The 25,335-nt window shown below is 39.7% G+C and overlaps 1 protein-coding gene across 4 annotated transcripts in view; it reads right to left on the bottom strand.

Moving 5' to 3' along the window:
- The window catches only part of LOC130927898 (gastrula zinc finger protein XlCGF57.1-like), a 68,110-nt gene that overhangs the window by 11,747 nt on the left and 31,028 nt on the right, over positions 1-25,335 (bottom strand). For 3 of the 4 annotated variants that reach the window (XM_057854005.1, XM_057854009.1, XM_057854007.1), the window contains one exon: positions 1,366-20,923. In XM_057854005.1, the coding sequence (XP_057709988.1) occupies positions 19,515-20,923 (1,409 nt within the window). In that variant the 3' untranslated portion in view covers positions 1,366-19,514. Of the gene's footprint in view, positions 1-751; positions 20,924-25,335 lie in introns of those variants that run through there. The other variant, XM_057854006.1, reaches the window with a different exon arrangement.

Here is a 25,335-nt window from a genome sequence, read left to right as displayed (position 1 = left end):
TTGCAGTTTTATATTGTAATATTTTGTGTAAACAGCTCAGGGGACTAATGCACTTGCACTTTTATTAGTCAGATTTAATATTTAAGTTCCAATATGTTGACAACTTTGTTGTTTTACTGAGGTTTTTATTTATTGTTATAGTTTGTGAACAAACTCTTTTATTTGTCATATTTAATATTTTTGTTCAAATATGTTTACAACTTTGTTGTTATTTTACAGAAGTTTTTATTTATTGCTATATTTTGTCAAAAACTTAGGGGACTAATGCACCTGCTCTTTTATTTATCATTTAATGTATTTGCTGCTGTTGAAGTGTAAAATATTGTGTTCAATAAATGATCTATTTTGTGCAGACATGGCTTCCTGGATCCCTTCATAAAGCAATCTTCATCATTCACAAATGAAACGGTATTATATGAATACACTGTGGTCACGGTGTGTCAAGTAAAGTATTTCCAAACAGCTATTCAAGTCATCTAGTGAAAATTTCTTTAAAAAAGATTTTTAAAAAAATATATAATATCGTAATATAAAATCGCAATATATTGCAAACCTCAAAAAAATTGCAACAATAGTTTTTTCCAATATCGTTCAGGCCTACCGCAAATACAGTGGTCAGCCATCGGTACGCAAAAGCGTATGGAATCCGTTGACGGCCAGCGCGTTTGTCTACGTCCAGTACGCATGCGCGCATGCGGACCACTTATGTGCACCCCTGCCTATATCACTTTCATATATTTAAAGTGTGCCTCCTCAGTCTGGATAGAAAAATTCAGTTTTATATTAAAAAAAAAAAAAAGCCATATAGCAGGGGTCCCAAGCATTTTTTGCACCATGGACCGGTGTGATTTGGGTCTTTTTTTCATGGACCGGCGTTCTGTCAAATTTTGTGCCCTCATAAAATTTTTCTCCCAAAGCTTTTGTGGCGGTGAAAAAGCCCTCTTTTATATTCAGTTGGACTCTCAATGTTATCCAACAGTGCTAAAAAAAAAACTAGTTACATCAGCAACATATACTGTATGTGCAACATGAAAATTGCATAAATCAATGCTTAATGACACTGTGATGTTATTAAGTGAGAGAGCGGCGTGAAGTTGTTGTGTGCAGCTAACATGCCAGAATGTGTCTGAGGAGAACTTTTTTACATTTCCGTCCGTGATCAAACATAAGTTAATATTCCTTTCTTTTTCTTTTCTTTTGTTTGTAGTGTTACTTTGCAATCGCTGCATTCGCTGACATTTTTAACGGTAAGCGGGTGCAAAATTTGTCACAACACCGGCAATGTGCGGCAGAAAAATACAGCAAATATAAAATAACATGTGGTTTTAGCCCCGTCGTGTTAATTGCAGGAAAAACATAACTCACCCGCTGTATCAGTGGGAGGCTTGAGCTTGTTTCGTTGAGACGGTCCCATCTAGGTGTGATGGGAGAATGAGAGAAGCCCGCTTCAAAAAGATACAATGTTGGAAATTGTAGCACAGTTTTCAGTGCTCTCGTAGCAATGTCAGGATATTCCTGAATGACTTTAATCCAGAACCTCCGTAGAGTTGTTGTCTCAAATGTACGTTTCAGGTCACTGTCATTTGCGATCTCTGCAGGCTGATCCTTCTGTTGCACAGACATGCTCGAATCACTCGGTATATTCACAAACGGGTCACGAATCCACTCCTTCGCAGTTCGTGGGTCTTTAGTGATTGGGAAGTAGCGTAGATTTTGTTCTCTTTGAGGTTGTAGGCTCTTCTGGCTCGTCAGGTGCCCTTTTTCCTGTAAAAATTCTGTCTAAAGACGTCTGTTTTTCAGTCATTCTGGGAACAAATGTGATGTGCCTGCCCTACGTCATACGTTATTATCGAGGACAAGCGCGCATAGATATACAAAACGAGATGTACTGCTAGCAGTCAAATAAATGGATTTCTATGACGACATTCTATCCTGTAGAATTATATCTAGAGTAGACAGGGACATTGGTGTGTTTAGGGGCACAGGCCAAAGTTAATTCGGCCAGAATGCAGTCGTTAATAAATTATTATTTCTGTGCGGCCCGGTAGCAAATGCGTGTTGCACATGTATGTTGCTGGATGGTTGGGGACCCCTGCCATATAGTGTATATATAAGGGGTGCACATAAGTGGTCCGCATGCGAGCATGCGTACTGGACGTAGACAAACGCGCTGGCCCTCAATGGCTTCCATACGCTTTTGCGTACCGATGGCGGACCACTGTATTAGCGGCGGACAGGAGAAAATCACTTCTCAAAATGTCAAAGTGGCAGGCCCCACTGAGTAATTATTTCCGTGTTCCCCCACCCCCGTCAAAAGACAGACAGACGACAGAGATGTCACCGGAGCTATTGAAAAAAAGGACTTTTGCTGAAAAGTGGCTGCAGGAGGTACCATGGCTAGAAGCAAATGATGCTCGCACGGAAATGTGGTGCAAAATTGGCCGTGAGAATCCCAATGTCACTGATAAGAGCAGCGCATTTTATATGGGGTTAAATAATTTCAGCCATCCAAACTTTGAAAAGCACGAAAAAAACAGCATGTGGCAATGTCAGACAGGACCCTACTCGCTCTATGGACAAGTGGCGGAATAAAATTAATGAAGAACAGCGCCATGCACTGACAAACGTGTTTTTGCTCGCATTTCACAAAGCTAAACATGCACGTTCAATGACCTCTTATGAGTAGGACATCCCACTTTTACAAAGGCTTGGAGTTAATGTGGGAGCTGCATAATGCCCTTCATTTTGAATTAGTGCTTTTATGTTTATTTCTTTACATTTCACTTCAAAGTAATGGCAATTTTGTTGTGCCAGTTGATGTTAATCAAGCGTTAATTGTTAATATAATTAATTAAAGGTAATTGGCTCTAAGTAAAGCTTGTCATGATTTTATTGCATCAGGCCGGTCGGCTCTCAAGCTCAATGAGGACCAAGTCACATCTCCAGGTCCTCATCTGAGAACCTGGGCAAAAAAAATATGTGCACCCCTGTATATATAATATACTACATGGCAATATTTTTTTTTTACTCAACAGGTAACTCAACAGGCTTTTTTCTTCCTAAAAAATAATCAAACAAAAAAAATAAAATAAATAAGGATAAAATAATATATATCATATAGCAGGGGTCGGCAACCTATGACACGCGTGTCAGCACTGGCACGCGAAGGGTTAATTAGTGACACGCGAGGGCATGGCAAAAAAAAAAAAAAAAAAAAGCGTGTTATGTTTATTGTCGGTTGTATCTTTATCATTTGCTCAAGCGCCCCATCTTGTGGCCGTTTTATTTATTGGTTCTAAAAAACAGAAGAAAAATGCAAATAGGAAGTTCTCCAAATGGGATTCAGTGTGTTACATGGCAGCTCCACTCTCACAACTTGAGTGGCATTTGTGTTCTTTAGAGCAACGTCTGTGAGTATTTTGTTGTCAAATTGAGAATTACACTCTTTATATTGTCTTTAGGTTGCATGTTTGAGGGGAAATGTGTTTGATATTTCTAATTAAGAACTACTGAATACAGGCTAATTGTGTTTGCATATATGGATGGCATTTTTGTTATTTGCAGCATTGTTGCTGATTGCATGTATTTTTTCATTGTTTTAGTTTCATAAATAAGAAAACAGACACATAAAGGATTACTGAAAACATCCGGAGTGTGAACCTTTTCATGTTTAGCTGTTTGGATAGCGGAAGCGAGCCCATTTACAATGTGCCTTTTTACCGGAAATTAAGGCATTTTCAGTTGCGCGCCCTGTTATTTAGGGGCTTTACGGGACCGCCCCTCTCACCCACTCTGACTGTGGCGTTATATGCGAGCAATAATGGATTTTGAGCACACCTCCAGCTCTTCCCCAATTTCTCGACTCCTGCGCTTGTCGGATTTTTTTCTCTGTGCGTTTAATTCAGCCCACTCTACTAACATGTCACGAAGCCGACCAATCAGAGAACTGGCGGAAGTACACTGTGTTACCAATTGCACTTTTTGGTAATTGCAACTCTGCACCGTAGGGTGTGGTGGACAGGCGATTAACGTAGCTTGTTGTCGTTGATTCACCCGGTGCTTACTTCAGAGAGGTAGTGATGTGTATAAAAACACAGTGACACGTTGGATGGTATTTTGCTGGAGACTTTTATTAACAAAACTAAAACCAGCATGGGACACAGCCACTTTTCATGGCGCTCTTCGCACAACTCTCTCTCAACACCTTGCTCCTTGCCTCTCTTTTTCTTACGCTTAACTATTAAGCTGGTCATACTGTAGGGGACAGCGGCCCCTTGGGGGTGCCGGTAACAACTGGTTGGCTGGTTACTTCCGCTTGCTCTGTGCATTATGCCTCGGGAGCGTTGTGTGTGTGTCGCACAACAAGTGTCAAACGCAACTACGAGACGAAACATGAAATTCATGGAAAACAGGGCCAGGGATCACATTAAGGTAGGCATCTTTTGTATTTGTTATATGAAATCTAAAATTGTGCATATAATTCACTGTTAGTGAAAAAGACAAAATAGTCGCCTGACTTTGAAGGTTAAAACAGCCCGCTCTGTACTGTGAGAGACCTGCACTGAGAATCACGCTTGTTCCCCTTTTCTTGCTGGGTTGTGTGTGTGTGATATGTTTACATAAGTGTCAAGTTTTGATATTTTCTACAATATACTTTTATTTTTTAGTTATTTGATAAAGAAGAATGGTAGTTGTAAGATTTCAACGTATGTTCATGTTGTTTTCTTTGGAGCTCTGTTGGATATAAAAATTCGGATGTGCGTCATTAATCTTGGTGTGGCACACTGATTGACAAGAAAATTTGAAAGTGGCACGCCACACCAAAAAGGTTGCTGACCCCTGTTATATAGTATATGATAAAATAATAATTATAATATAATGCAGACCTGAGACTGCGACGGAGATTTATCTTCCAACAGGACAATGATCCAAAACATAAAGCCAAATCTACAATGGAATGGTTAAAAAATAAACGTATCCAGGTGTTAGAATGGCCAAGTCAAAGTCCAGACCTGAATCCAATCGCGAATCTGTGGAAAGAGCTGAAGACTGCTGTTCACAAACACTCTCCATCCAACCTCACTGAGCTCGAGCTGTTTTGCAAGGAAGAATGGGCAAGAATGTCAGTCTCTCGATGTGCAAAACTGATAGAAACATACCCCAAGCGACTTGCAGCTGTAATTGCAGCAAAAGGTGGCGCTACAAAGTATTAACGCAACGGGGCCGAATAATATTGCACGCCCCACTTTTCAGCTTTTTATTTGTTAAAAAAGTTTAAATTATCCAATAAATGTTGTTCCACTTCACGATTGTGTCCCGCTTGTTGTTGATTCTTGACAAAAAAAATAAATTTCATATCTTTGTTTGAAGCCTGAAATGTGGCGAAAGGTTGCAAGATTCAAGGGGGCCGAATACTTTTGCAAGGCACTGTGTATATATATATATATATATATATATTAGTGCTGTCAAACGATTACAAAATTTAATCTAGTTAATCATATGTCAACTGTGTGATTAATCATGATTCCTCACATTTCCCTCGCGATGAATAAAGTTGCTCTTCAGGAAAAATTTTTTAGGAAAATACTATAATTGACTTAAAATTTGTTTTAAGATGTTTTGTTTTAAAATGTATGATGTGTGAATGAATTAATACTTGAACAAAAAGAGTTTTAAAATGTTATCTAACAACTCAGCTTGTATAAAAAAATAAAATAAATTGTCTGTATTATACAGCAAAGAGCTTTAACGGATTAAAATGCCTCAGACTAACAATGTGGCTTAAGTACCGTTTGGCATATTACCCAAAATTAACTAACAATTTAAAGAGCAGACAAGCACAATACAGTAACAATAGCTAGTGTTTCAAAAATGTGTACACAACTTGTCTGTTAAATTGAACATTTCAACCAAATAAATGCAGCATTTGCAGTGTTACACTAAATGGCCTGAAAGCTGTGTGAGATATAAAAAAATAAACTGTAAATTTTCACACACTTAACTGAAAAACATTACACTAAACTGTGTGTCAAGGTGTTTAGAAACACTGCTTAAGTTAGCCAGTCATACTCTTTTACTTTACCCTTACATACTTTTTTTAACTAACTGCTCAGGCAAACTAGCTTGTTGACATTTTCAGATAACAGAGCAGACCTTTTCTTTTGAACAATGTGCCCAGTCAAAGAAAACAGTCTCTCGCAAGGAATGGTTGTGGCAGGTGTGACCAGATACTTTTTTTGCAAGGTAGGCCAGCTTACTGCGGGCACCACTGTGCGCAGATTACCACTGTAGTGGACATAAGTCGATGCTGGCACTGCCTTGTACCTGTCTAGTGGTTTGTCATTGGTTGTTGTCAATTGATTTTCAAGGCCCTCGTCTTCGACTATGATAATGGGTCACTCTACAGTCTCTGGCTACCCATATAGCGATAGCAGGAATCAACCTACTTGTTGTCTTTTTGTTGACAAGTCCGAGTCCGCACGCTGCCAGTGTAACACTAGCGAAGATATGCTTCGCCTGAAGGTGGTACTTTAGGCTGGTTGAGCTTTGATTGTGAAGGACAGTTCATTACAGCAGTATGTGCACACAACTTTGGTTTTATCTAGACTTTCATTTGGCAGCTTTTTAAAACGGAATTTGCCATGAAGCAGTCCTGGGTCATCATCCTAACTCATCGTGGGTGGCTGCATTTTGTCCTGCATTGCCGCGCGGAGAATGTAAACATCAGCGTGTGGGACTACGGGAGGCAGTTGTGACCAAACTTGGTGTGAGCGGTAAATTGCGTTATCTTTCTTTAATGCGTTAATATTTCCAGATTAATCATGGTCGTTAACGCGTTATTGTTGACATATATATATAAATAACGCGTTAACGTGCGGTAATTAATTTTTTTAATTAATCACGTTAAAATATTTCACGCAATTAACGCACATGTCCCGCTCAGACAGTATTCTGCCTTTTGGTAAGCTTTACAGCAAGGCGTTTTGTGCTGTCTAACAGCGAACTCTTATGGTCGCTTTGCGACATGGTTTATTGATTTCTTGCCAGTTCATTATGGCTGCACGACGTCTCTGTTGTGCTTATAATCCTTGGACAACATTTGTCCGTAAGTATGGTTGTTGTAAAGAATGAGACAGTCAGGAAATTAGAATATTGTGTATTCTAATTTCCTGAGACAGTCCTGTATATATACACAGGACTGTCTCAAAAAATTAGAATATTGTGTATTCTAATTTCCTGAGACAGTCCAGTATATATTGCCATATAGTATATACTGTATTATACTATATGGCAATATTTTTTTTTATTCAACAGGCTTTATTCTTCCTGAAAAATAATCAAACAATAACCCCCCTCCCCCAAATAAATAATGATAAAAATAATAATATAATCCAGACCCATAGAAATGTATGTATGTATACAATCTCTGACTGCGCACGCATGCACTAGTTTGTATCCAAAGTTGAATCAAGATATTTTTGACTTACTCTTTTGGGTACATGAGCATATGATTATACAGTATACGTATTGATAGTAAAAAACTTAACTGGGCACTAGGCTCACAGGGAACACGTCAAAGGCAGCACAGTACCGTACGTGCAAAGTGTCAGTCAATTTCAACACACGCTAATTGTTAAGAAATACTCCTGTGTCAAGTTGGAATTTCCTTTTGTTAACATAGATGACGGAACCCTTAGGCATAAGAAACACAGCTACTTTACTTATAATACTAACTTTCAACCAAATACACCAATGCAAAACAATTACTACAAGAGTGTCGATGTGTTTTTGGTCATTTAAAACTGATTTTACCACAGATTGGAACACATTCTCGGCTCTCCATTTCGCCATCTGTGTTGTTGTGGAGACGACTTCCGACGCGCAAGAGTGACGTTGCTCGTTAAGAACACGTCACACAAATAATCGAATCTGATTGCACGGATGATTTCGTTCGGCTCAAGAGGCCATTAAGGAGTTTAGTGCTAGACTATTCTCACAGTGTTTGAAAAATACAAGGAGAACAGTCTGGCCGTGCCAGGCAACCGGAGGCCATTCTCAGTCTAAGCAGCTTATTACTCGAGTTTTGCAGATTAGCAAATTCACACAGTTTAATGTTACACTAACTCTGATGCAGGTCGGACTTTCAGCAGCAAAATTAGTGGTGTGTTCCCACGTCCACAACATTGACGTCTTTTTACATTACTTTCAGGCTGCTGCTGGCCAAAAAAACCAACTTCTTATGTCCCTCCTTTTCCAATGGGTTGGAGGACGCGGCATTTTGTCGACATGTTGTATTTCTGTCGGACCTGTAAGTGCTTGTATGGGGAGTCATCAAACGTGCGTTTTAGGGGAAAAAATGGACCGGCACATTCAGCATGTGAAAAGGGGTAAGTCTGAACATGATGAAAACAATTCACTTAATAATGGTAGGGTCAGTTCTATCCTTACAACATATGGCACGACAACCTAAATTAACTACAGTATATACCTGAAGTCATTATACAACGTGAATAAGGTTGCTTCAATTTAAGCATCCTGAAAAGCAGAAAAGTCCGGCCCGGGGGCCAAATGCAGCCCTTGGTCAAATTTCATCCGGCCCCCAGCCTCTGTCAAAAAATCAACCAGCATATGAAGTAGCCTACATACTAAATGCTTCTCCTCATTTACCCACTAAAAGGCAGCAGCACCCTAAGCAACATCATCCCGTGTAATCCTGTCCTCCCAATTTTCTAAAATGGCGACAATCAACAAAAAAAAGAAAGTTGACTGCGACGTCCGACCCTTCAAGGGTAGGTGGAAATTGGACTATTTCTTCACTAAAATACGCAACAACTGTGTCTCCCTAATTTGCAGAGAGACAGTTGCTGTTTTTAAAGAGTTCATTGTGAGGCGATATTACCAAACAAGACACGCTGACATGTACGACAAGATTATTGGGAAGATACGCAGCGAGGAATTGAAGCAACTTGAAGTTAGCTTAATTTCACAGCAGCAGTATTTTGCAAGAGCCCGAGAGTCTAAAGAGAACACCACAAAGGCTATCTGCGAGAATGTTGAAAATATTATTTAAAAATAATAATAATAATAAAGCAAATGTGACACACAGAATGGCTTGCTAAAATTTGCTTAAATATATTGTTCTATGTAAAGGACGTCAGCCAAGGTTGGCCCCCCACATTTTTCCCATACCAAATCTGGCCCACTTTGCAAAAAGTTTGGACACCCCTGCTGAAAAGGGACGCTCGTGGGACCGCCCCTATGCAAACCTATGGCAATGCATATATCCCAATACACAACAGAAAACACATGATCGACATTAATAGGACATAAACTTACAGATACGGTTCTTCCTTCTAGTGGATGACAAAGTGTATAAAACACATGGACGTGCCAGATGGCTTTTTCAGTGGAGACTTTTTATGAACAAAACAGAACCAGTGTGGCACACTGCCACTCAACACAGCGCTCCCGCGCAACTTCAACTACCACTGCCTCTTGCTCTCTTTTGCCATGCCCAATTTCTTCTTCTGCGCTATATTTGTAATGGCAGTCATGTTGAAAAAGGATAGCGGCCCATTGGGGATGCCGGTAACACAATACAACAATAAACGTCTCTTAGAACTATGTCAACGCAGGCAGGCGCTGCTCAGCGGCCAGAGGGATTCTCTTAAAATTGGTCCTGTGAAAAATGAAAACCGCACATTTTTTAATGAATTTATTAAACCCAACTGGACGATTCGGACAGGACTTGAAAAGTGGACATGTCCGGGCAAAAGAGGACGTTTGGTCACCCTATGCCGGGGGTCGGCTTAGGTTTGCAAACAAACCAGCGCTGTGAGATGGGCCATGGATCCGAAAGGGAAAAGGAGAAAAATAACTGAGGACAACAAAGGATTCAACGTTTCTTGGACCAAATCATTTGCATTCATTGCCAATGCGGAAGGATTGCATAAATCAGGGGTCTGCAACCTGCGGCTCCAGAGCCGCATGTAGCTTTTTTGTTAATTTGCTGTGGGTCTTCGTGACTATGACATTGAGCTTTTTCAGTGCCATGGACAATGTTAGACACCCAATCATTCTTCCACTGTGAATTTTGTTGCACTTCATTAAAATGTTACATGTCAAAGGGCTTTTGTGGCTCCTGGTATTTTTATTTTGGCGGGAAACTGTTAAAAATGGCTCTTTGAGTGTCTAAGGTTACTGACCCCTGGCCTAAATGTTTAATCTGTGGCGAGAAGTTGTCAAAAAACAAAAAGAGATATGTGGAGAGACATTTCCAGGGAAGGCATGCTACATTTGAAGCCGAGTACTCAATTGGGAGCAAGAGAAAAAGTGTGATTGCATTACTTCTAAAGACCTTAAGAGGAGTGCAACAATAGATTTAGGAAGTGGATTGCATCACTAAACAAGTGCAAGTTGCAAGTTTTGTTGCAACTCGGGAGATAATAAAGCATGGAAAACCGTTCACAGATGGTGTGTACATGAAGGAGACGTTCATCAAGATATCAGAACACCTATTTGCAGACTTCAAAAACAAAACCGAGATAATAAACATGCCTATGTTAAGGGCATGTTATGCACGTTCCATGTTGTTTTTCTAAATAAAAAAAAAAAAAAATAATAAAATAAAATAAAAAATCGGGATTTCTTGATTGTATTTCTTTCATTTCATTAAAGCAATGAAGCAATTTGTTAATATTTTAATTAAGTTAAACTTGAGGTGGCATCATACAACAGAGTAGTCACGCTGTGCGTTGGATGCGCTGCAGGGAGAATAAACATTAAATCATGGAGGCTCATTATGTATTTTTGGCCAACTTAGTCATTTTGATAGCAGGCTAATATACATACATACATACAGCATGTGTTGCCTTAATTATTAGGCTTATTTAAGGGTTTTAATTTTTTTGCGGCTCCACATATGTTTTTTTGTTATTTTGTTCCAATATGGCTCTTTATACATTTTTGCCCTAAGCTATGATTACTAAGTTTGTCAGAAAGGGAGTACTGAATACTGACCTCATTCCTACTCATTAAAACGTACAGCAAGCTTAAAGAGCATATGACACCAGAAAAAAAGTCTTAAATGGCATTATTATGTGAATTAGAATCATATTTTGAGACGATTCGACTATATACAACAATTTAGCAAAGCGCAGATGACGAGAAATTAGTCTTTTAATCTGCCGGTTAGCCACGCCTTCCATTATAGGGCTTTAGCGTCCCCAACAGGTGGATGACGTCAGCGGTAGACTGGGCTCATCGGTTTTACTATTCAGCCCATTGAGGGGGAATTGTTCAGAACGAGGAAAACGCGACGAAGAGAGCCGCAAAATGTCATTGTTTCAGTCTCTCTACTCCCAATATTTTTACAGGGTATTCTTTTTATCCAAGTATTTTTCCCCAATAGCTATATAAATGGCTTGAGAAGGACCAGTCAGCCCGTCGAGGGGGAACTATTCACAATGAGGAAAACGCGACGAAGAGAGCGGCAAAATGTCATTGTTTCTGTCTCTTTACTTCAATATTTTTACAGGATATTCTTTTTACCCAAGTACTTTCCCCAATTGCTAAATATATGGCATGGTCATGACAAATAACAATCTTGTGCTAAATGGAATATTAAATAATAAAAATCCATTTATTCAAGACGACATGGCAAAATGACTCCATAATGGTCAAAACTGTCGACTTCACCTTTACTGTCACACCTCCCGAACGATATTTTATGACACCTAAATCGGACATATGTAATTTCCCTTCCCCGGCTTCGGAGAATGTAAGCAGACCAGAAGGAGTGACAGCTAGCCGACATGCTAACCCGAACCGAGGGATGTTTCAAAGTCTTCGAAGTGGAAAATCACACATAACTAGCCTGGATTATTTGACATGACGACCCGGTTGTCGAGTTTCTTTGCGGATCGTCAAACCGCCCGGCGGAGAGCAATTTACAGTTCGTTCCCTGGACGAGGGTGGCTGGAGTTGTTGTGCAGCTAACGTGCTAACAGCTAACTGCTAATAAGCATGAGGATAGCTTTTTACATGCCTATCAATGATCAAACGTAAGTAGTCCTTTATTTAAAGGAATTTTATGGTGTTTACTTTGTAATCACTGTATTCGTATTTGACATAATACAAAACAAGATGTTTACTCACTTCCTTGTAAGTCCAATGGTCCCACAGTAAATATCCACGGTGAATGGGAACCTTTTGAAACTCCAAAAGGGCGCATACGCCTCTCCCGCATACAGAATGATTTTTCTGCAGCCGTTTGGCTGGCGTGATGCAAAAAATAAAAGTATTAATCCGCAAAATCAGCTGAATCCTTCGTCCTCATCCACAACAGTACACTGTATAGTGAAGAGAACGTCTTCTACCGTACACGTCACAGCGCCCTCCTCCTCAATGCAAGACCGAAGCCGGAAGTCACTCATTTTGATGGCGCGGGATTCAAAAAACTAAATAAATATAGCGATCGCTCCCACACACATCCAAGCGGTCCATATCATTCAGGGGCATAAAATACCGCGTGTATTATGAAATAAATATGCTTTTTCGTGTCACAGGCACTTTAAACCTTACATTTCTGTGCTTTTTTTAGTCTCAAATCTAACTCTGCCTGACGCTGCCCATTCTTTGAAGGATTGCCTAGCTGCTAAGCGAAGTTCAGCCACACGAGAATTCCACCCAGGATCGGCGTGATGAGTAGACCTATTCTTGTCTTTACCAGAATCATACATTTAATAATAAAATCATACATGGCGTACAATTCTTTGCAGTGCTGTTCGTTTTTGCAATTTACATCGCAACATAGTAAAGGTTCCTAAGGCAATACCATGGAGTTTAACAAAATATCAGTTTTGAAGGTATATCTGGATGGACACTTCTTATATAGCACATTTATCTGCATGGTTACCATGTCCAAAGCGCTTTACATTAATGGTAAATGGACAGTACTTATTTTAGCACACATTGACCCGTTCACGCACACATTCCCACACCAATGGGGCTGCTGCTATGCAAGGCGCTGTCAACCCATTTGAGGCAAATCAGGGTTCAGTGCCCTGCCCAAGGGCACTCCGACAGTGAGCAGTCGTAGCCGGGAATCGAACCGCTGACCTTTCGGTCCAAGGACAACTCCAGTTACCAACTGCACCACATATCTGCTGAAGATCTCATCTATTAGATTAAGTTTACGGAGACTGGCTGTTTTGATCTGCACTTACCACTGGTATATTCTCCACTTTGAGACACATTACTAATGGAATATGATCGAAAGTTGTTAGATCGTATTAAATTTCTATACTCATATATGTGGAAATAAATACAAAAATATATAATTTGAATTAATTCTCAACTAATAAATGAAAGTGCTTTACTCTCGTATTTGTTTTTTTATCCATATATACAATGAAGGGGTCAGTCTTCACCGTTTGCCTATTGGTTGGCTATGTAGATGCTAACGACTAGCAGTACGCTTAAATGGATGTTAGTTAAAACAAAATAACGTGGACACTACTGTTTACGACAGGGGTCCCCATCTGCCGGGCTGCGGACCGGTAACTGTCCGTGGCGCATTTGCTACCGGGCCGCACAGAAATAATAATTTAATAACGACCGCATTCTGGCTGAATTAACCCTGTGCCCCTGCTTAACACACCAATATCTCTGTCTACTCTAGATATAATATTACGGGACAGATTACAATGTTGTCATAGAAGTCCATTGATTGGACAGCTAGTAGTACATCTTGTTTGTGTATATAGTATATCTATGTGCGCTTGTCCTCGTAATACGTTATTACGTATTACGAGGCCGCGGGCGCAGCACATTTGTTCCCGGAAATAATTAGCCCCCACACGAGCAAAGATAACTGGAAAACAGACATCTTTGGAGATATTTTTACGGCGAAAAGGATATTTTTATGGCGAAAAGGGCACCTGACGAGCCTATAACCTCGAAGACCCACGAACTGCGAAGGAGTGGATTCGTGACCCGTTTGTGAATAAACAGAGATCGCAAATGACGGCGACCTTATTAAACGTACATTCAAGACAACAACTCTACCGAGGTTCTGGATTAAAGTCATTCTGGAATATCCTGACATCGCTACAATGCTACAATTTCCAACATCGTATCTTTGTGAAGCGGGCTACTTAATTAATGTTTAACGACAAGGTGAAGTCGTTAATGGTGAGCGCGGTGTGCAGCTGTTGTGTGCAGCGCACATGGCAGGATGAATCTGAGGAGAGCTTTTCTACAAGTCCTTCCATGATCAAACCTTAGTTAATATTCCTTTCTTTCAAGAAAGTTTGTAGTGTTTGCTTTGGAATCGCTGCATTTGCGCATTTTGCGGCTATGTTTAACGTTACGCGCATGCGCAGAACCGCATCGTTGCAATTTTTGATGGGTTGCAAAATTTGTCAGAACACCGGTCCGTGAAAAAAAAGACCCAAATAACACCGATCCGTGGTGCAAAAAAGGTTGGGGACCCCTGGTTTACAATATTCGCTGACATTAACTGCAAATGCTAACAGCTAACGCTAATCGTCGTCTTCAACAGCGTGCATTGGCTACTCGTTTGATTTGGTGACGACTAGCTCGTTACCTGTTTTTTGCTAATTATTTATTTCAATATATATATATATATATATTAGGGCTGTCAAACGATTAAAATTTTCAATCGAGTTAATCACAGCTTAAAAATGATTAAATTGTAAAAATTCACAATTCAAACCATCTCTAAAATATGACATATTTTTCCATAAATTATTGTTGGAATGGAAAAATAAGACATAAGACGGACATAAACATTCAACATACTGTACATAAATACTTTTTTTGTTTATTATAACAATAAATCCACAAGATGGTATTAACATTATTATAATTCTTTGTTGAAGTGATCCACGGATAAAAAGATTTGTAGTTCTTAAAAGATCAATTTGGGTACAAGTTATAGTCATTTTTAAGAAAAAGAACGTCTCCTGCCCAAATGCATGATGTGACGTTGGGCAACCAAGACTGTCACTGGTGGCTGCAAATGGTATACAGTATGTTCTGCGTTGTGTTCAATTAGGCATGTTAGGAAAATGATAGTCTCTTGCTCCCCCAAAAGCGTTCTGCGCTGTGTTCAATTAGGCGTGTTAAGATCGTCTCCTGCTCCGCCCAAATGCATGATGGGAAGTTGGACAATCATGACTGTCAGTAGTGGCTACAAATGGTATACCATATGTTCAGCATTGTGTTCAATTAGGCATGTTAAGAAAAAGATCGTCTCTTGCTCCGCCCAAATGCGTTCTGCGCTGTGTTCAATTAGGCGTGTTAAGATCGTCTCCTGCTCCGCTCAAATGCATGATGGGAAGTTGGGCAGCCATGACTGTTAGTAATGGCTGCCAAAGGTTAAGCCAATAAAAGGCGCGGTCCAACGAACACCTGTGTTCACTCTCATCTTTCTGCTTTTTCGCTCTCAACGTGGTAACACGGTGTCATTGTAAACTGTTTGAGGTAACGCATGAATAAGTCATTTTGTGCATGCGTTAATGCGTCAAATATTTTAACGTGATTAATTAAAAAGAAATAATTATTGCCCTGTATATACTAGGCCTAAACGATGTTGGAAAAAACTATTGATTTTTCTGGGGTTTGCGATATTAAAAAAAAAAAAAAAATTTAAAGAAATTTTCACCTGACTTGAATAGGAGTTTGGAAAGATTTTGGATGATTCGTCGTGACAGTGTGCAGTGATCCCTCATTTTTCGCTGTTAGTGGGGACCAGAACCTGCCGCGACAATTGGTACCAAGGGGCCCAAAGAGTGCCAAGAAAATATTCCCCACACCATTACACCACCACCACCAGCCTGAACAGTTGATACAAGGCAGGATGGATCCATGCTTTCATGTTGTTGACACCAAAATATGACCGAATGTCGCAGCAGAAATCGAGACTCATCAGACCAGACAACGTTTTTCCAATCTTCTATTGTCCAATTTCGATGAGTTTGTGCACCGGCGTGGTCTTCTGCTGCTGTAGCCCATCTGCCTCAAAGTTCGACGAACTGTGTGCTCAGATATGCTCTTCTGCCTACCTTGGTTGTAACGGGGTGGTTATTTGAGTCTCTGTTGCCTTTCTATCAGCTCGAACCAGTCTGGCCATCCTTCTCTGACCTCTGGCATCAACAAGGCATTTCCGCCCACAGAACTGCCGCTCACAGGATATTTTTTCTTTATCGGACCATTCTCTGTAAACCCTAGAGATTGTTGTGCGTGAAAATCCCAGTAGATGAGCAGTTTCTGAAATACGCAGACCAGCCCCTCTGGCACCAACAACCATGCCACGTTCAAAGTCACTCAAATTACCTTTCTTCCCCATACTGATGCTCGGTTTGAACTGCAGGAGATTGTCTTAAACCATGTCTACATGCCTAAATGCACTGAGTTGCCGCCATATGATTGGCTGATTAGAAATGAAGCGTTAACGAGCAGATGGACAGGTGTACCTAATAAAGTTGCCAGTGAGTGTACATTCGCTGTTCAGCCTTCACCGTGTACAGACGCACTCTGAGCCCCTGAAGCACTCTCTTATCTTCGATAAGCGCTCAGGGCCAGCAAGTTCGACTCCCAGTATGGCTCCAAAGAATTAACCCTGTACGCCCTGAAATTAATCGAGCTGCTTGACTGGACGCTGAGTTACTAAACCCAGATTGTTGTGTTATTGTGCAGTATTGTGGCCATCTGATGTATGTACCATGTCTGAATGTGCGTCTTTAGGTGTATGGGGGACGGGAAACTGATAAGCATATGCTTCATCCCGTCCACCTTTGTCGTCTTCTTCGGTTCCTTCGGGCAAATCATATCACATTTTGTACTTGTCAATGATTGTCAATGATACCGATGATGATAAAATTTAATTCATTCATTCATATATATATATATATATATATATATATATTTATATATGTGTGTTTATGTATTATATTTTTTAATAAATGTTTTTTAAGCACTTCAAATGTAATAATTATGATCAGTTTTAAACATTTCTGTCCTACCGAATCATTTACAAACAAGAATAAAGTACCGTAGTAGAAAAATGCGTGGCTTTATTAAATGCTTCTGTTTACCTACCTCGGCTGTGACTCCTGGAGTGACATGTAGAAGTGAAAAACTCCTCACTTCTAGCGTTTATTGCCACGACATAACATGTACGGCTGCCTCGAACGTCTCGACACACACACATTCATGCCGGCGCACGCTTCCTTGCACAGCAACTATTTACAAGTTAAACTATTATTGATGTATGAGGCGCATGTGAAGTCTGCTTCTCTGGCAAGATCAAAGACAACCATATGTCACCATGGTTAACTTTAAAAGGCGAGGGCCACAGTGACTACGGAACTAGGACTTGGGCGAAGGAGGGAGGGAGGCTGTGCGAGCATGAAGTTTGTAGGATTAAAAAAAAACAAAAAAACTATCGCATGTCATTGCGATGGGACTATTGCGCATGCGAACATCGCGATGGCGATGTTTAAACGATACATCGTTCAGGCTTAATATATACACATTTTTAAATCTCAGTTGTTATTTTTGTATTTTTAGTCGTGTTTTTATTTTTCTATTTATTTTCTCACCTTTGGTCCTCCTTACATGCTCCTATACTAATACGGCCATATAATGTCTACGATCTCAACGGTCCTCTTCCGACCTCAGTCATTATCAGTTCAAATTATTATTGTGGTAACATCGACAAAGAAATCGTAGTTCGTAAGGCTTTTAATCAATTACCGTAATTTTCAGACTAGAAGCCGCTACTTTTATCCCCCCATTTTGAATCCTGCGGCTTATAGTCCAGTGTGGTTTATTTGTTGATTCCTTTGGGTTAATAGGTAACACTTTATTTGACAGCAGCGTCAAAAGACTGCCATTATTTCTTCAGTTACTGTTCTAGTTGTTTCATTAATTGCTAGTTAGGGTATCAGGTAACACTTAATTTGACAGTACCACCTTAAGACTGTAACAAGACCATCATAATTATGAAATGACACCATCATGGGCATTAATAAATGCTTATGACGGTTGTCATTTAGTGTCATCCGGCAAATTATGTCACTAACTCCATTTAGGTCATCCATTCATAAGTGAGATAATTTGCCGGATGACACAAAATGACATCTGTCATAACCATTCATGAATGCTCATGGCAGTGTTATGCCATAGTTATGATAGTCTAATGACTTATGAGTCTAGTAACTGAAGAAATAATTAGCACAGACCCATTAATTTTGATTGTAATTTACTGTAGCGCTGCAATGCATGCTAGGAGGCATGTTGGACAAAAACAGTGTTGACAGCAGATGGCCCATGGGAGCAGTGATGTGCCAAATGAAGCTGCTTAAAGCAATGAGCATGGGGTTCATTTGGTCTTATGATGCCGCTGTCAAATGTTACAGGTTAATATCTTTTGGCGTAAATATCCCATGATACAGTGAAGACAGCTGCGGCTTATATTTCAGTGCGGCTTTTCTATGAACAAATACCGTTTTCGTGTCAAATTTGGTGGGTGGTGACGTAATAGTCCGAAAATTACAGTACTTCTGAACTAGTGCAACACAACACGCAGTTGACGTAACAACAAAAGATTAAAGAGAAAGTAAAATCCTGACTGCCTGCACCTTTCTCACTCTCCACGCGGTGCGTTCAGGTACAGTACGCTAAAAACGTCCGCCACATGGAACCAGATTCATGACATTATTATTTTCATTACTATATTATTATTCCAATTTTTATATTTATTTTTACTATCTGTAATTGCCATTTGTAATAGTACTAGCAGTATTTATTAAGGATTTAGTGTAGGTTTTTGGGCTGTGGAACGAATAAATGGAATCAATGTATTCTCATGGGAAAGTCCTGCTTGACATACGACTATATGGACTCACAATTTGGACTCACTCACTACTTGGATTCACTTCGTATGTAGATGTATCACTGTAAATACATCGATAGCTGTCCATTTAATTTAGAGCATAAAATTTGCGTGTAATTTGAAATTAAAATGGTTTATGGTGTCATATACACGTCAATTCCACCACAAAAATCCCATTTATGAGTTTTTCTTTTATTTTTTTTGCAATATTGAACAAAAAAATCATAACTTTCCATACTTATTTAAGGACATTATTGATAAATGATTTACATTTTTTGTAATATAGGGTCTAGTGTATCATATATTAGCTGTGAAAAGTCCAGTTTTAAAGAGCGAGAGCATTGTATACATAATTGCAATTGCAATTATTGCAGTTAAATCCGGTGAGCCAATACTTTTGGCAATAGTGTGGATCGACATCATACAAGGATTGGACAAAGCACATGTAAGGCATCAAAAGCGCCAATCCTCAACAGGATTTGAGGAACCTCTACAGAATACAATTGTCCTGCATGCACAATCTGATGAAGGCAGCATGGATGACAGGCAAAACAGTCACTGGCCACTGCTCACACCAAAACACACATTCCAGTTAATCCTTGACACAGGAAAAAGGTTTTTCGCTAAAATGGGTTATTTCGTGTTTTGATAAGTATCCCTTTCGAGTGAATCCTTGACCACAAACTGAGCATGAAAAAGGTTTTTCACCCGTGTGCGTTCTTATGTGTCTTTGTAAATGTTGCTTTTTAACGAAACCTTGACCACAAACTGAGCAGGAAAAAGGTTTTTCAGCAGTGTGGTTTCTTGTGTGTCTTTGTAATTTTTGCTTTTCAGCGAAACGTCGACCACAAACTGAGCAGGAAAAAGGTTTTTCACCAGTATGGGTTATTGTGTGTTTTGTTAAGTATTTCTTCCGAGTGAATCCTTGACGACAAACTGAGCAGGAAAAACGTTTTTCGCCAGTGTGAGTTACTTCGTGTCTTTTTAAGGTTTTATTTAGAGCGAATCCTTGACCACAAATTAAGCAGAAAAAGGGTTTTTCGCCAGTGTGGGTTCTTGTGTGTATGTTCAAATTGGCCTTGCGAATGAATTTTTGGCCACAAGCTGAGCAGGTAAAAGGTTTTTCTCCAGTATGAGTTCTTGTGTGCAATTTTAAGGTGCTTTTGTGACTGAATCTTTGACCACAAATAGAGCAGGAAAAAGGTTTTTCGCCAGTGTGGGTTCTTGTGTGTATTTTTAAGGCGTTCTTGTGACTGAATCTTTGACCACAAACTGAGCAGGAAAAAGGTTTTTCGCCAGTGTGGGTTCTTGCGTGTATGTTCAAGTTGTGCTTTAGAGCGAATACTTTACCACAGACTGGGCAGGAAAATGGTTTTTCTCCCGTGTGGGTTCGTTGGTGTATTTGTAAGGCGCTCTTGCGGCGGAATCTTTGACCACAAGCTGAACAGGAAAACGGTTTTTCGCCAGTGTGGTTTCTTATGTGCACTTTTAAGGCACTCTTTTGACTGAAAATTTGGCCACAAACTGAGCAGGAAAATGGTATTTCTCCAGTGTGACTCCTCCTCATATGCCTGAGACAACTTTGCTTAGTAGCAAAGGTTTTCCTACACTGAGAGCATTTGCGTTTGTCGTCACTGTCAGCTTTTTTATGACCATCATCACTGTCAGGCGAGTGTGACATGGCGTCTTCGCTATCTGATAGAGGAGCCATGAAACTGTCCGCTTGCAATCCTTCTGTTGAGCTACTGTCGGTTAGTGGCTCCGCCCTTCTGCTGGCCTCAATCGGACCATCTTCACTCTTACAGGGCTCACCAGTCGACCTACTGATACCTCCCTCCTCTTTAACACATGGCAGCTCCTCCTCCTTTATGAGAGGAAGTTGCTCGTTCTGTTGACAGGGCTCTGGCTCCTTCTCCTCTTTGATTTGGGGGAGCTCAACATCCTCTTTAACGCCAGGAGATTGTGGCTCCTGCTGGTCAGCACAAAGATATTTTCTGAAAGCTGCAAGACACAAGAAAACCATAGAAATATTTTATGGACAACCACCACGTCATTGGCCAATCTTTCCTTTGTGCAAAACTTGAGAAGAAAGTACAGTAATCCCTCACGACTTCGCAGTTCACGTTGTGCGGATTCAGTGCGTCCTGCGGTTTTAAAAAGTATTCATATAAAAAAAAAAAATTTAAAAAAGTGGTTTCATTTTGAGGTGCAAGAGACATTACGCATAGAGGTGTGACCGAAAATTTGTTGCTAAACACTTTCGGCCAAAAATAGTTTTGGTTGAAATATTTTGAAGACTGAAAGTTTAAGATCAAATCTTGTGAAGAACTAAGTCCCTCTTGTGATAGTCTTTAAAACACGGCGAGAAGCAACACCCGACCCGACCCCCCAAAATGTTAAGCATTCACGTAAAAAAGGGGATAAAACCGAGAGCAGGCTCTCTGTATTGTGCATTTGCTTGTGCACGCACATGAACGCCGTGGCCAGGCATGTTTATTTTGTTTTATATTAAACGTTCCCAGCCTTATTTCGTTGTGTAAATGCTTTTATAATGATCATTAAAATATGTAGACTATTTAAACATTTTTAAAAAAATTGTTTTTTTCTGCCAACTGAGAATTAGTTACAAAAGACACTTTTATTTATACACACAAAGGCAACACAAATGTGATCCTTTTGAATCTTCTCCTCTGTGTGTGCAAAACTGCGTTTTTTTTTGTTTTTTTTTAATATTAAACTTTCCCGGCGTTATTTGGTTGTGTAAATGCCTTTATAATGATCATAAAAATATGTAGACTATTTAAACATGAAGTTGAGTTTTTTTTCTGCCAACTGAGAATTCGTTACGAAGGTAGGCCTGTCGCGATAAATTTTAGTGTGTGATAATTATTCTCATAAATTATAGCGATATTATTGTTTCCCCCCACACAATTTTTTTCTAAACCAATTTACAACAACACAGTGAGAATACGGTATATATTAATTGATCAAGTACACCCATTTAAATGCGATAAATATTTACTCTTAAATTCAAAAATACTTTTTAAGAAATCACAACTAAAAACAATAGACCATGCCTCTTAAGATAACAATATTAATGCTACAGAATAAATAAAATTTCAACAACAACAACAAAAAATTACACTTAATAACTTAAGCATTTAGGCAAATGAAAACTTTTCCCGTCATAGCTTCTGCAATGGTGTTCCATGGGGATGCAACAATACAGTTAAGTAACGGTTCGGTACAATTTTTGATACGGGGGACACGATTTTCGATCCGATTCAATACATTTAATCCTCTGTTAAAAAAAAAAAAAACTTTTTTTTTTTTTTTTGCTAACGAGCAAAAATTAAATTGCCATCATATTAACATGCATTTTAGTGCATAATGTTTATGTCCTTACTTCTGACTGATCTGAAAAAAATTTATAAAAGTGCTGAGAACAATCTTTACTGTTTGTAAAGTGAGGCAGGGCACACTGTTGATTGCTACAGCTCTCTTACCAGCTAGGTTTACCACATGAGCAAGACATCCTATTTGTGGTCCGAATCCATCTGTGTCACGTACTGAATTAACAATATTTGCAACATTATCTATAGTCACTGGTATGGATTGATTTGGCCTTCTTAAATTCCATTCAGTCATGACAGTTTAGAATTCATCGATGTAGTATATTACGGTGGCCCGGAAGTGCAAAACACAACGGCAAATCAAAACACACAACGGCAAATTAAAAAACACAACGCCAAATTAAAAGACACAATTGCAAATCACATAACAAAAAAACAAATTAAAAAACAAAACGCCAAATCACATAACAAAATAAATTGAAAAACACAACGCCAAATAAAAAAACACAATTGCAAATCAGAAAACAAAAAAACAAATTAAAAACACAACAACAAATCACATAACAAAATAACAAAATAAAAAACACAACGACAAATCCGAAATGAAATTACATTTTGGCCGGAAATGAAATTACATTTCGCCAACCGGAAAAAGTAGGGACCAGTCAAAATGTTAACTCATCGTTGATTGGACGAATCCACCGGAAACAGTACGCTCATCGTTGATTGGACGAGACGGAAGACTCGACTGCAAGACTGCGCTTACCATCAGAGATAGTTACTGCTCGCTTTTGGTTGAAGTTCAACATTTGGCCAAAAATACGTAAAACACAACTGAATTCTTGAACTGTAATGCATTGCCAGACCTGAGGAAAGCAGTTGGTGGAATCTTCACCTAATTTTTGCAGCTGCTGTGACTAGGGATGGGAATTGATAGGATTTTTACGATTCCGATTCCATTATCGATATTGCTTAACGATTCGATTCTTTATCGATTCTAATTTAGGGAAAAAGAAGAACAAACGTTTTGATTGGCATCGAGTTTGTTTAATCAGAAGTCACAACCTTACAAACTCACAACGAGATCAAAAGAGGCCCAAAGCCTCAATGTTAACTGTGGCAATAAGTGGCAAATACACAAGAATGTGTAACATTTTACTGAAACATTTATCTAATAGAAATAAAAAATATTGGTATATATTGGCAGATAGGTTGTTGTTCTGCCTTTGGCAATATGTGTTAAAGCAGGGGTCCCCTAACTTTTTCCTGTGAGGGCCACATAACTTTTCCCTTCTCTGATGAGGGGCCGGGGTCAGTTTGTAACAGAAAAAGTGTGACGATTGCAGAAGTGCATAAATGTAAAAAAATATTGTTTTTCAGAAAGCCACAATCAAATAACCCTTTCTGGATTCATTATAATAATAATAATAATAATAATTAATAATAAAAACACTATTAATTAAATAGATAATAACCAAATAACCCTCTCTGAATTATTCAAGGAAAAGGCCAGGAAATAAATAACACGATTGAGAAAAAAAAAAATTCAAAATGGCCGGACCAAATGTGGAGGCGGGCCGTATTTGGGCCGCAGTTTGGGGACTACTGGGTTAACGTGTATTATTTTACCATTACATTGAATTGCATGCCTTTTAGTTTTTGTGGTGCTTACACGCTCAAGTGGGGGCGCCCTTGCGCTTCCTCACGCGAAAAAGAACGCGCTCACGTGAAGAAGAGCGCGTTTACACCCAAAGAAGAAATGCCGCATCCAAGTGAGTGAGCGAGTTAGGGAGAGAGGGAAACACTTCTACGAGGCTACGTTCTTTGTTAATGTTAATATCTACAGAGGCAACGCCTGTATGTATCATCTTTTGTGTTGTTGTTGTTGTGTTTCCACTCGCGATCGGACACTTAAATCCAGTTGTGTAGTGGTTTGAACGATGTGCTAATGCTAGCGAACGAATGCTAACCATACTGTTATTAGCAGCTAATCATCGCTGATTCATGTTTATGCAAACCTGTTTGTTATTGGGGACGAAATTGATTTGTTTCATTTCTATTCTTAGTTTCACTCTTCAAGTGATGGTTGAATAAAGTCAGAAAATTATACCAACGTCTTCTGCATCGTCCTTTGGGAGTTCAGCTAGCTGTATAGCCAGGACTGAGCCTTAGCCTCTCTGTGAGGACAGCGAAGTCGTATTCCCTCCCGATGCAGTTATCTCCACCTTGCAATGACTGCAAGTCGCTTTGTTGTAATTTTTCCTCGTGAAGTGAAGACACACTTTTGAGCGTTTGAACCTACGTGCTGTCATTGTTATGTTAATGGCTGCAATGCTCGTGCTTACCCGTCGTAACCTTTCATTTTCACAGTCTTTCCTGGTGAAGTGTAGTCAAACTTTGGAGCGAGTGGTTCTTGGCGCCATGCTAGTTTAATGCGTCTGGACAACAACACACGTCACGACGCAATACGCGTCTTTAGGAATCGTTAAAGGGATCGTTAAGGCCTTTACATTGTGATGTCGAGGCCTCGAAACACTCGGAACCGGTTCCGAATTGGAATCGGATTTCGATTCCCATCCCTAGCTGTGACAAGAGGCTTCGAGAAGTTTCTAATGTCAATGACGCAGAACGTCCTTCGAGTAAGTAAAACAGTGCAGTATGACTTTCTTTACCTCTGTAAAACGATAGTGTTTCCCACCAATGAACTGCCCCCCCCCCCCGCCGAAAAAAAATAAATAAAAAATCAGATGCGTCAGTCAGCCGATTACACAGCTGTAGCCCACTCTACTACCCGCGCGAGCGAGCGAGAGCGCGTGCGTGCGTGCACACACACAGACACATGCGCCAACAGGTCGCGCTCATAGACGGGACTACTAGCCTGGTACACCAGACTCATAGCTGTGCTATGCAGGCATGAAAATCTCTCACCTTTCGGCGAAATTCGCCGTTTTGAAGTAGGGGTGGGCGATATGGCCTTAAACATGTATCACGATAAATGGAGCAGATTTATCTCGATAACGATAAATGACGATAAAGTCGTCCAAGCGGACTGTTATATAA

Source organism: Corythoichthys intestinalis, chromosome 13 (assembly GCF_030265065.1).
Source record: "Corythoichthys intestinalis isolate RoL2023-P3 chromosome 13, ASM3026506v1, whole genome shotgun sequence".
Taxonomy (NCBI): Eukaryota; Metazoa; Chordata; class Actinopteri; order Syngnathiformes; family Syngnathidae; genus Corythoichthys; species Corythoichthys intestinalis.
The sequence above is the reverse complement of the archived record's forward strand: the minus strand, read 5'-3'. Positions and strand labels throughout refer to the sequence as shown.